At 30.0% G+C, this 11616-nt stretch overlaps 2 protein-coding genes across 3 annotated transcripts; one reads left to right on the top strand and one right to left on the bottom strand.

The window, feature by feature from the left end:
• Positions 1-2334: 2334 nt before the first annotated feature.
• On the top strand, positions 2335-6106 carry LOC112324754 (wax ester synthase/diacylglycerol acyltransferase 4). 2 transcript variants are annotated; one of them, XM_024589142.2, is made up of 5 exons: positions 2335-2706; positions 3102-3677; positions 4608-4961; positions 5265-5438; positions 5716-6106. In XM_024589142.2, exons 1-5 carry the CDS (start codon positions 2482-2484, stop codon positions 5872-5874), a joined length of 1488 nt encoding a protein of 495 aa, XP_024444910.2. In that variant the 5' UTR covers positions 2335-2481; the 3' UTR covers positions 5875-6106. The 2 variants fall into 2 exon arrangements, with proteins under 2 accessions (XP_024444910.2, XP_024444911.2); XM_024589143.2 differs by having other exon boundaries at positions 2338-2706; positions 5301-5438.
• Positions 6107-7559: 1453 nt separating this feature from the next.
• On the bottom strand, positions 7560-8852 carry LOC112324774 (stemmadenine O-acetyltransferase). Its single transcript, XM_024589266.1, has one exon. The coding sequence runs from the start codon at positions 8850-8852 to the stop codon at positions 7560-7562; it is 1293 nt and encodes a 430-aa protein (XP_024445034.1).
• Positions 8853-11616: the final 2764 nt, after the last annotated feature.

Genomic DNA, 11616 nt, shown 5'->3' with positions numbered 1-11616 from the left:
TCAGTCCATCCTATCAAGATGAAACATTACACAAAGTTTATTAGACTATTGTTCGATTAAAATTTCAGATTAATTGGAGTTCAATAAAGCACCGTGATATAACCTATAAACGGTTGTATGAGTTTTGCTATTTAATTCATTTTGATTTATAAACTTTTTATTTGTCATGAATTTTTTTCCTAGTAACACAAGGGCATTAGATTTTCTTCAGCTGCGGAGTCTTCATATGACCAAACACAAGGTTAATAGCCTTTTTTCAAGTACACTTACAGTTGCATGCTTGCTTTGAGTTTTGAGTTTTGAGTTTTGTTTGTTAAAAAACTTAATTTATTGTATTTGTAGTTTTATATTCAAACTATTAAGTTTAAAGTCTTTAGTACACTATAAATGCCATTTTGAAAAGAAGTTTAAGGGTTGTAGACTTTGTTATATGAATTGATGCGTGTTTGAGAGGATTCTCACACTTGGGGGATTTGAAGCAAGAATTTGACAAGTTAATAGAATTATTCAATGATTGACACGCTTCAAAAAGAGAGGAGCAACAACACCAAAAGAATAAAAGAAAAAAGAGAAAGACTGCTACTTTCATGTAGTGTTGTTGGAGACAACTATTGGAAAGAAAGGAGCTTTGAAGGCTTCAAAAAAAGGCATATAAAACATATACTATCCTTTTTGGTGATTCAAGGATGAATCATCTTCAAAAGAGAGAGAATAATATGATTCAGACAACAATAAAATGATCAAATTTAGATTTTTTCGTAATGTTTCCAACTATCTAGTTTTACGACAACAATCATAACTTTCAATCTTACTGCTGAATCAAGTTGAGAATTTACCCAGATTTTTCTAGAATGTTTTTCCACTTTGGGTTTTGTTATCTGATTTCTTTTGACATTTGAATTTCTTATTTGCCATGTGTTTTTTTTTCTAGTGACATAAGGATATTCAACAACAATGGGGCAACAAATTACTAGGGCCCCGTTTGTTTGTTGGAAAGTAGTTTTCTTTTGGAAAGTGAATTCCGGGAAAGTGAATTATTTTCTGATATTTGGTAGTGTAATGAAAAATAAGTTGGAAAACACTTTCCAGTGTTTGGTTATGTCATGGAAAATGAGCTGGAAAATAACTTATTAATTTTTTATTTTTCTCAAGTTTATTAAAATAATGAGGAGCAAATCTTACAAATTAAAAGGTTGAATGAGAATGAAATTGAAAAAAAATATAATTTCATAAATTATCTCAAATAAAATAAATAATAATCAAAATAATAGAGATCAAATCTAAAAAATAAAAATAAATAAAAGATGAAGAAATTAAAATAATAATAATTAACATTTCATAAATTATTTCAAATAAAATACGTAACAATCAAAAGAATGAGGACCAAATTTGATAGATAAAAAATTTCAATAAAAAATGATAAGGAAAAAGCAAATAACAATTATAAAAATGAGAACCAAAATTAATATAAAAATTAAATTTTAAGAGATGAAATTGAAAAATAAATATTCAAAACAAAATATATATAGCAATCAAAAGTTTGAGGACCAAATTTGATATAATCAGCAAATAATATGACATTTCTAAATTTTTCACAATTTCCGGAAAGTGTTTTCCGCCTAAATTTTTCAGGAAAACACTTTCCTGAAAACCAAGCCAAATTTTCCTTTGACTGGAAAGTGTTTTCCGTTAATCAACTTTTTTAATGGCAAACAAACACAGGAAAATTTGAAAAGTGGTTTTCCGGAAAGCGAATTCCAGGAAACAAACATAGCCTAGATTTCCTTGAGTTGTGGAGTCTTTATAGGGTCAAACACTAGACTGAAAGCCTTCCTTTTCAAGGACAGTTCAGCTACATGCTTGCATTGAGTTTTGGATTTTGTTATTTTATTTGTTGAAAACTTAATTTATTGTATTTTTAATCTTATTTTCAAACCATTAAGTTTTAGGACTTTGGTATAAACTTTATTATATGAATTATGTGTGTTTGGGAGGACTCTCATATTTAGGTTCTCGAATAAATTGAAATTTAACTTATCAGATAATAATTATTTTTATAACATCATTCCTTATACTTTTTATTTGTGATTCATTATAATTATTAGGGGAGTGTTTTATACCAATAGCTAGTCTTGATGTCTCAGTTAAGGTAATTGTTGTCTGGTTTCTATCTTCCAATCTGATTTTTAGTTTTTTAAAGTTTGTGCCAATTTTTTTTTTTTATGAGTTACATGATGTCGCGATCACGGAGTTCACGTAACTATGAAAATTCCTTTCTTTCCCTACCACTCAATATTTAAAGTTAGAAGGTAAAGGTCGGCAGGAAATTAGTGTACTCACATTCATATCCCATGGACGTTACCTATGTACGAAATTGATGTCTTATGACAATAATTAAGAAGCCCTCCTGTTACTGACTTTTGCAATCTGATGTATATAGGACCTGAAGTTAGAAGTTAAGGCATATCATAAATTTTTTCAATGGAAGGTGAAGCTCAAGAAAACAAAGCGATGGAGTTCAAGGAGAAGGAGGAAGAAGAGGTAACAGAGCCAGTGAGCCCAACTGGACAGTACTTCAACAGCTCAGTCCTTTCTATATGTGTTCTTGCTGTTTTGGAATCAGAAGTTCCAATTGATGACTCACTTACCATGACATTGCTCAAGGATGTGTTCCTTCCAATAAATCCTCGTTTCTCTTCAATCATGGTATTTATAGCTCTCTGTCCCAAAATCTTACTCTCTTCACAGAATTGTGGAATCCTGGTTTTCTAGCAATCGACAATTTAGTGAGAACATAGCTGGACTATCTGCTTCTTTGCCTTATTTGTCAAGTTCCTTTCTTCTTTGTCTTAGATCTTGGAAAAGTAAGTGTTAATATTCTTGTTAGTTTTTTCCTTTGTGGAAAAACGTAGCTATCCGAACTACTTTCCTGTCTTCATTTCCCTGACAATTTTAGCTGTTATATTGAAATGTAAACTCAATATACAAAAAATGATTTCTCTCTTCTTCCATTTTCACAACACAAGCTTTACTTTCGTTAAGAAATTTGTCTCTTTCAGTAACTTGCATGATTAATATATTTAACTTTTTCTGGAAAACAGGTTAATGATAAAAATGGTGAAAAACAATGGAAGAGAGTTGAGGTGCAGCTCCAAAACCATGTTAACATTCCAATCTTTCCAATTGGGTTGTCAACAACTTCTTATGACAACTACTTCAATGACTACATATCAAGAACAGCACTGAAGCAATTTCCACAAAGCCAGCCTTTATGGGAAATTCATCTTGTGAAATATCCCACCAGCAAAGCAGCTGGAAATATCATTTTCAAGCTTCACCATGCACTTGGAGATGGCTTTTCTCTCATGGGAGCTCTTCTTTCTTGTCTACAAAGAGCCGATAATCCTTCTCTTTCTTTAACATTTCCTTCACTTCAATATCCTTCAAATCCAGACTGCAGCTTTAGTAAGTTGAACATCACTGTACCGAAATGTATTGGTTCGATCTTTAACACTATTTCTGATTTCGGATGGAGCCTTCTGAAGAGTAGCTTTGTTGAAGATTCTCGCTCACCTATACGATCTGGGGATGAAGAAGTCCAGTTTAAGCCGATTGTGATTTCAACAATCACATTCTCTCTCGATCACATCAAACAAATTAAGTCCAGACTTGGAGTGGTAAGTTGAATCAATGTCTCTTTCCTTACATCCATAAATTTTCCAATTGTTTAATGGCCTAACAATTAAAGAAATAATTAAATGGAATTAGAATTTAATTATGTTGAATTTCTAGTTTCACTTCTTCCCTGTAAGCTTATATAAAGTAGACATGCATCTATCACTTCTTAATTTACATGCATTAGGTAGTTAATAAATGTGAAAATAAAATAGAGGGACGGGGGAGTGTGTTTCCATGCTTTAAATTTAATCCTCCATCTTTCAATCTCACCCTCTACCAACAAATTAACTTATAATTTAATCCAATACGGGCCAAATTTTTTATTAAAAAAAAAAAGAGAGAGAGAAAAGACATTATAAATAATCCATCCATAATGCCATGTGAGGGATAGTGACTTTTAGTTTTTAGTTAATGATATCAACCACTCTTTTCTGGATGGTTGAGTTTGTTAAATGAGTGCCTCCAACCTCTCTACTTTTTACTTCAGAATTCGATCAATAAATGTGCTGCGGTCCTCCAATTCCAATTTATATGTCATCTTCAGATTCACCCCAAAAGCCATGCTCTCGTTAAACATTTGCAAAGAAATTAGCAAAGTTTAATGGACTTTTTCCAGTATCTTTTTGGTTTTTAAGACTATAAAATCTTTGCAAACTAGCTGTATTCAAAGACTCAAGGTCTGATTTTGATAAGAAAAAATTTGGGACAAAAAGATTGAACATTAGCCACACAGAATGAGATCTTGGAAAGCAGATTTGGTTGCATAATGTTCTTGGTGCCTGTATGAATTGTCTCTAGAATTTCACTAGTTAGTCTAGTTGTCAACTTGGTAGCTGTCGTGGATTTCACTAACAATTTCAAGAACAAGAAATCAGAAATACGTTGCAGAAGCTGTATGTTAACATTCAAATTTTTTTTATTTTCGACAGACGATAAACGATGTGATTACTGGCATAATTTTCTACGGAACACGATTATATATGCAAAATGTTGATGATAAATCAACCAATGCACATTCCACAGCTTTGGTGTTGCTTAATACTAGAGTCATTAGTGGGTACAGATCAGTAAAGGAAATGGTCAAGCCTGATGCTGAGTCACCATGGGGGAACCAGTTCGGATTCCTGCACGTTTCGGTGCCTGAATTAACTGATTCCAGGTTTTCTAAACCTCTTGAATGCGTCACAATAGCGCAGGAAATCATCCAGAGGAAGAGAAGTTCTCTTGCTGTTAACCTCACTGGTAGGCTCCTGGAGGTTCTGAGGAAGTTTAGAGGCCCTGAGGTATGAGCTTGACATTAAACATATGCAATTACGTACTCTGCTGTTGCTTCTTAGAGACATGAATTGTTTCAACTTGTCCTAATTTGTTAAAACTCTGATATCACAGTTTCAATTCAAAGCTTAAGATAGTAAATAAAAAATCTTATGAAAGATTTTATATTACTTTTTAACACTCCATAAAAGACATTAATGCTAAAGCAAGAACTCGTATCCTTTTCGTAACATGGCTGTTGGGAAATAAATGATCAAGATCATCATACAAGGTTTAAAAAAAAATTGATCTTTTTTTTCGTTTGAATATAGCTTGATTTGAAGAACAATGAGTGTGTAACTTTGCAGGCAACGGCCAAGTACATCAAACAAACACTATTCAACTCAAGCATGACAATCTCAAATATCATTGGCCCTGTTGACAAAATGGCTTTGGCTAATCATCCAATTAAAGGCTTCTATTTTATGGTAGTTGGTGTGCCCCAGGTACATATTTGCTTATATTTTTCCTTTTTTGTTAATTTAATCATAACATTATGTTCATCGAGTACTGCTAATTAATTTTATGGAACAGTTCTTACTCAATCGATTTTCGAGAATTTTAATCATTGGATTTATGGGTTCCATAAACGATTCTATTTATTCAATGCATGAGGTTTTTTGAGAAGTGATTTTGGAAAGAATACTCAGTAAAATTAGCATTGCTGAGCTCTTCATGTTCATTTACAGCTACTTACTAATTTCTATTTGAATGGTAATGCAGAGTCTTACCATAACAATGGTAAGTTATGCAGGAAAGCTAAAAGTAGCTGTGGGAACAGAGAAAGGATTTATGGATTCTCAAAAATTCAAGTCCTGCATGGAGACAGCCTTTGAAATGATATTCAAATCTTCATGTGAGATACCTTCAGGGATCATATAATTTGAAGGGTCGAAATAAATCTGCCTTGAGAATCTTCTTTCGTTTCTTTTTCAGCCAAAACATAAAGTCTTCTTCCAAGTCTACAGATGAGGATTTGTAAGGCATTATTACCATATATACTGAATTATTACATATATTTCTGCTGGATATTGAATAACGATGTTATATGCAATATTGCAATTATTTTGCTCTCTGGAATATACAAATAAGAAATATATTTCTTTCTTATGTATACTATGCTAAAACTCCTAGGTAACATTTTATACTTTTGTGCAAGAAAGGGACTTGCCAAGCACATGATCGTTACTTGAGAAAACATAGCGATGATGAGCAATTTTTTAGAAGAGCCATGCCAATCCTCTCGGAGGAGGATGGGAACTGAACAATAATTTCATGTCAGCTCAAATTTCACACAAAAAAGAAAAGAAAAGCTTTCCAATTAAAAAATAAAATGACTTGAAGGTAATATGCTTTGACCGAAAGAAGCATATGTTAAAATGCCAGGATATTTTTCAAACTTGACTATTATCTCGGACGTCAGCCTGTTTGAAAGTATGGTCACAGTTGTTTTTCAAAGTGCTTTTTGTGTCGAAATGAATTAAAATAAAATTTTTTTATTTTTAAAAATAAAAAATCATTTTTAAAATCAGCGGATCAAAACGATTCAAAACATATAAAAAAAATAGTTTTTAGCAAAAAAACAAAATTAAATTTTTAAGCTACCACCTACTTCTATAATTCAACACCCAATCTATTTAAGATTCTCACTTAACAGAAAAATATATTTATTAATAAATAAGATATACTTGGTAATTATATTTTAAAAAATGACAATTATTTTTATTTAATAAAAAGCTCCAAATACAAAATAAAAATTTTTAAATGCCTTACTTATTAGACATGCATAAAAAATAATAAAAAATATTTTAAAATACTATATCTATAGTTTTATCAAATGTCTCATTATCTTAAGCCAGCTCTGATTTCTTCTTTTGGTATGCCACCCAAGCTTCTCTATTCCTTCACCATCTCATGAGTCATGTACCTAAGAGAATGCCGCCATTAATTCTTAACCTCAAGGCAGTGCCTACCAAAACGGACCTCATAAAATTAATTGAAATCTGCACCAACTACTGAAGATAAATGTGCTCCAGTTGTACATGATCTTTTGCACTGCTCGACATTTTTTTTTATATAATTATTGAAAATATATTAAAAAAACTATAAAATTAATAAACGAAGTAAAATACAAGGGCATGATTAAAAAAAAAAAAACAGACTTGGAGAAAAAATAATTAGTCTGCTATAACAGGAACAAAAAGACAAGAAGATCGGGGTCATGGCACCCCAAATATCGAAAAAAATTTCATAAAAGATTTAAGACTTTTCATCTTAATTGATGGGGAACAATTAATGGGTGGCAGTACAAATATATTGTAAACAGCAAAGAATTATTTCCTTTGCAGTGAAATTTAATTAAACAAAGGCCCCCATGTGCCTGGTAGTACACGCTCAAACCTGGACAATCAATCCCTTAACTAGGAGAGGACCAAGAACAAACCTCTAGGCTTAATGCGCAAGAGTATGTCCTTGTTATTAATCCTTAGGGTTCCTTTATTATACACATGAAACATCCAAATTTTTCATTAAAAAAAGGGTAAAAAAAGGGAATCCGACATAAAAGCTCATATGGCTGGAGTGAAAGAAGCATAGGCTAAGATGTCTGGATTTTGTTCGAACTTGACCATTTCTTCGTTGGGTAATGCAATCCTTACTTCCATTCCCTCACCATCCCTTGTATCCAATAGCATGACCCAGTTGGGTTCAAGCCTCAAAGAAGTGCCTACCCAAATGGGCTTTCCCCATCCAAAATCAACCTCATAAAATCGAAATTTACACCAACTACTGAAACCAATTACACCCCTAAAGCTATTAGGATCTTCTGCCATCTCCGCCATTCTTTGTCTCATTAAACTGAAGAAGGTGCCGTCTGCGTATACCTGCCTCACATAGTCACTGTTTATCATGCTTATTGACTCATGAATTTTTCCAGCTAAACCATTACAGTCCACTGCTTTATTTTCCCAATTTGCCTCAGCCAAATGGACCATATTTCCAATACAATGTTGTGGTAGGGGTGGATCCATTCTTTTCCGCAAATCCACGGCAATTGTTGCGGGTCTATTTACCTTTTTAGACTCACTATCTTCTCCAACAACACCCCAAATAAGGGCAGATACAGCCTCGAACCGGGTTGGACGATTCAAATATGGCCCGTTGCACAACTTTCCTCTTAGCGCTGCTAGCTTAGGACCCTCAAACACGAATCTTTTCGTGGATATATTGAATGAACTACGAGGTATAAGATTGTATAAGAATGACATGCCTGACAAATCTTGCGGAGGGAAGACTGAGGAGCAATCAACAACCGTTCCTGCATTATTATCATAAATACCACAAGAAATTGCACCCCAGCATTTAACAAAACTTGCCAGTGAGGATGCATCACCTATTCGATGGCGAATGCGAACACTGATTGCTATCCCACCACAATCAAAATAATTCACTTGGGCTGCTAGCATTACCTTGCCGCTTGGCTCATCAACGTTTTCGTCCGGCTTGCATGACTGTAGCTGTTCCAATTGATCCATGTCTGGCTGTTGAAGTATCATGGACATGTTGCCTGCTACATGGGCTTCAATATAAGTGGCTCCATCATCATTGCAATCAATGGATGAATCATCTTTTATTCGTCCAGCAAAAGGGTAGAAGAGTGTTAGCGTTTTAGCGAAGGATTTCTTTAGATAATCAGAGTTTTTGCTGGAAATTTCATCTGTTGGGGAATAAAAGAGAATGATAGGGACATCCGCTGAAAAAGCAGCAAGCTGGTCGACAGCTGAGAGCTTATAGGTTTTTAGGTGGTGAGGTGTTGGAGCAGAGGGCTTGATGATTTCCTTAGAAATAATTTGAATTTCCATGTTGTTCCCTTCCTAATTTGAAAGAAAAGTGGTAGCTGAAGATATATAACTCAGTGCTTTGATTCATTACAGAACATCCAACATGAGATTTATAGAGGGAAAGAATTTTCCGTCACAAGCATAATTAATGCATATTTTAAAACTTTTTTTTTTTTGGTTGAAATCCTAATCATACCTATTCATATTCAAATAAAATGTTAACATATTCTAATGGAATCGTTGACAAATAGAAAAGTGGAGCTAAAACAATCTTTGAACAGCCAAAAAAGTACAACAAGATCTTTTACCAAACAGTAACCGATAGTTTAAAATTGTAAAAAAAAATTTTACTGGAAAGGTTTTTTTATATATAAAGTGAATTTTAGAAAGATAAAGTTTAGAAAAATAAATTATTTTCTGATATTTGATAATATAATGAAAAATAAGTTTGAAAACACTTTCTAGTATTTTGTTATGTCATGAAAAATGAGCTGAAAAATAACTTATTAATGCTTTATTTTTTTCAAGTTTATTAAAATAACGAGGAACAAATCTTACAAATTAAAAAGTTGAATGAGAATGAAACTGAAAAAAAAATATAATTTTTTAAATTATCTCAAATAAAATAATAAATAATATAAATCAAATCTAACAAATAAAAAATTTGAAAAATAAAGAAATTAAAATAATAATAATTACTATTTCATAAATTATTTCAAATAAAATAAGTAACAATCAAAAGAATAAAAACCAAATTTGATAGATAAAAAATTTCAATTCAAAAATAATAAGGAAAAAAAATAATAATTATAAAAATAAGGACCAAAGTTAATATAAAAATCAAATTTTAAGGGATGAAATTGAAAAATAATATTTAAAAAAAAATAAATATAGCAATCAAAAGTTTGAGAATTAAATTTGATATAATCAGTAAATAATATAATATTTCTAAATTTTTCACAATTTTCAAAAAGTGTTTTCCATCCAAAATAAAAGAAAAATATTTTTCTAGAAATAAAACTAAATTTTTTTTAATTAAAAAATATTTTTTATTGATTAACTTTTTTATTAACAAATAAATATAAAAAAAAATTAAAAAATAATTTTTAAAAAACCACTTTTCATCTCATCAAGTAAGAAGTCAAGGGACCTCAAAGAGAGAATTAATATAAAGATAAGAATTAATTTAAACCAACAACTAATCATTGATTTTTGGAAAACAGCCAAATAGCTGTCATTGTAGACATTATTTGCTTCGGGAACATTGAATTATTAAAATATTAAAGGATATGGCTAAATTAATCTATTTATATTCATAAAATATTATTTATTAAAATAATTTTTTATATTTATTTATTTATTTTTAATTTTAATTTCACTTTTTAATAAGATATTTTTTTATTAATTTTTTTATTTTATCATTCAATATTAGATTATTTTTGGAAATTGTGCTTTGTAATTTTTTTTATTAGGTTATATATTAATTTCATAAATTTAATTTTTATTTTCTTGATTGTAGCATTCAATATTAGATTTGTTGAAGATGGGTTTCATATGTTTTTTTGATATGATTTCTATGAAATTATCCTTATCTCATGACTCATTTCTTGAATTTAACAAGTTAACCTAATTTAACTTTAGTTATTTTTTTGCATTCCTTTCTAATTAAATATTTTTTTCGATTTTATCCTTTAAAATTGAGTTTGTTAAAAATAGGGTTTTATAATATTTTTTATTTGTTTTCTTTAGCGTTATCTCGATCTCATATATAACCAATTTCATGAGATTGGAAAGTTGACTCATGTTGACTTTTTTTATTTTTTGAGTTCTTTTTAAATTAAATATTTTTTTAATTGAACTTTATAATTTTTTTAATTTGTTTTTATAGGATTTTCCCGAACTCATGACATTGATCACATGTTTGGTAGGTTGATCCAAGTTGACTCAGTTCAAATTTTAAGCCATGTTTTAATTGAATATTTTTTTTATAATTATTTTTTCCACACAATCTTCATTTTATATTTTTTTAAAAATTTTATCTTTCAATATCAGGTTTTTTAGGTTTCATTAATTTTTCAATTTTTTTCATAGAGTTATCCCGATTTCATAAATTTAGTTTTTTTTTTTATTTCAACTTTTAAGATTGAATATGTTGAAAATTGAGTTTCATTATTTATTTATTTTTAAGAAGTTATTTCAATTTTATAATCCAAGTCACCATTTAACAGGTTAGCTCGAGTTGATTTTGGTTGTTTTTTTAAGATTTTTTGTTTTAATTAATCATTTAACATTGGATTGGTTGGAAATTAGATTTTATAATTTATTTTTTTATTTTCTTTTTGTATGACTATTATAATCTCATAACCCGAATTATAGGTTTAGTAGATTAACCTAAATTTATTTGATTTATTACAAGACATCCAACATCTGATCTAATTTATAGAGTGAAAGAATGTTGCATAACAAGCATAATGTATATTTTAGAATTTTCTTTTTTGTTTCTTTTTTTTTTTGTTAAAATCCAGATCATACCTATTAAAATCAAATTAAATGTCAAGTACATACGAATTATGCATGTTCTAATGGATTCGTCGAAAAATATAAATATGGAGCAAATAAAATCTTTACCAGTAACCCCTAGATTTTCTATATGAATTAAAATAATATTTATTTTATTTTTTAAAAATTATTTTTGACATCAACACATCAAAATAATTTAAAAATATTATAAAAAACATATTAATTTTTTTAAAATAATTTAAATTTTTTTAAAAAACACTTTCCA

This window comes from Populus trichocarpa, chromosome 17 (genome assembly GCF_000002775.5).
Source record: "Populus trichocarpa isolate Nisqually-1 chromosome 17, P.trichocarpa_v4.1, whole genome shotgun sequence".
Lineage (NCBI taxonomy): Eukaryota > Viridiplantae > Streptophyta > Magnoliopsida > Malpighiales > Salicaceae > Populus > Populus trichocarpa.
The sequence above is the reverse complement of the archived record's forward strand: the minus strand, read 5'-3'. Positions and strand labels throughout refer to the sequence as shown.

Coding starts and splice junctions, on each gene's coding strand:
- LOC112324774 (XM_024589266.1), bottom strand. CDS start 8,852: ATGGAAATTCAAATTATTTCTAAGGAAATCATCAAGCCCTCTGCTCCA.
- LOC112324754 (XM_024589142.2), top strand. CDS start 2,482: ATGGAAGGTGAAGCTCAAGAAAACAAAGCGATGGAGTTCAAGGAGAAG. Junction 4,962..5,264: donor GGAAGTTTAGAGGCCCTGAG/GTATGAGCTTGA, acceptor GTTTGAATATAG/CTTGATTTGAAGAACAATGA. Junction 5,439..5,715: donor TGGTAGTTGGTGTGCCCCAG/GTACATATTTGC, acceptor ATGGTAATGCAG/AGTCTTACCATAACAATGGT.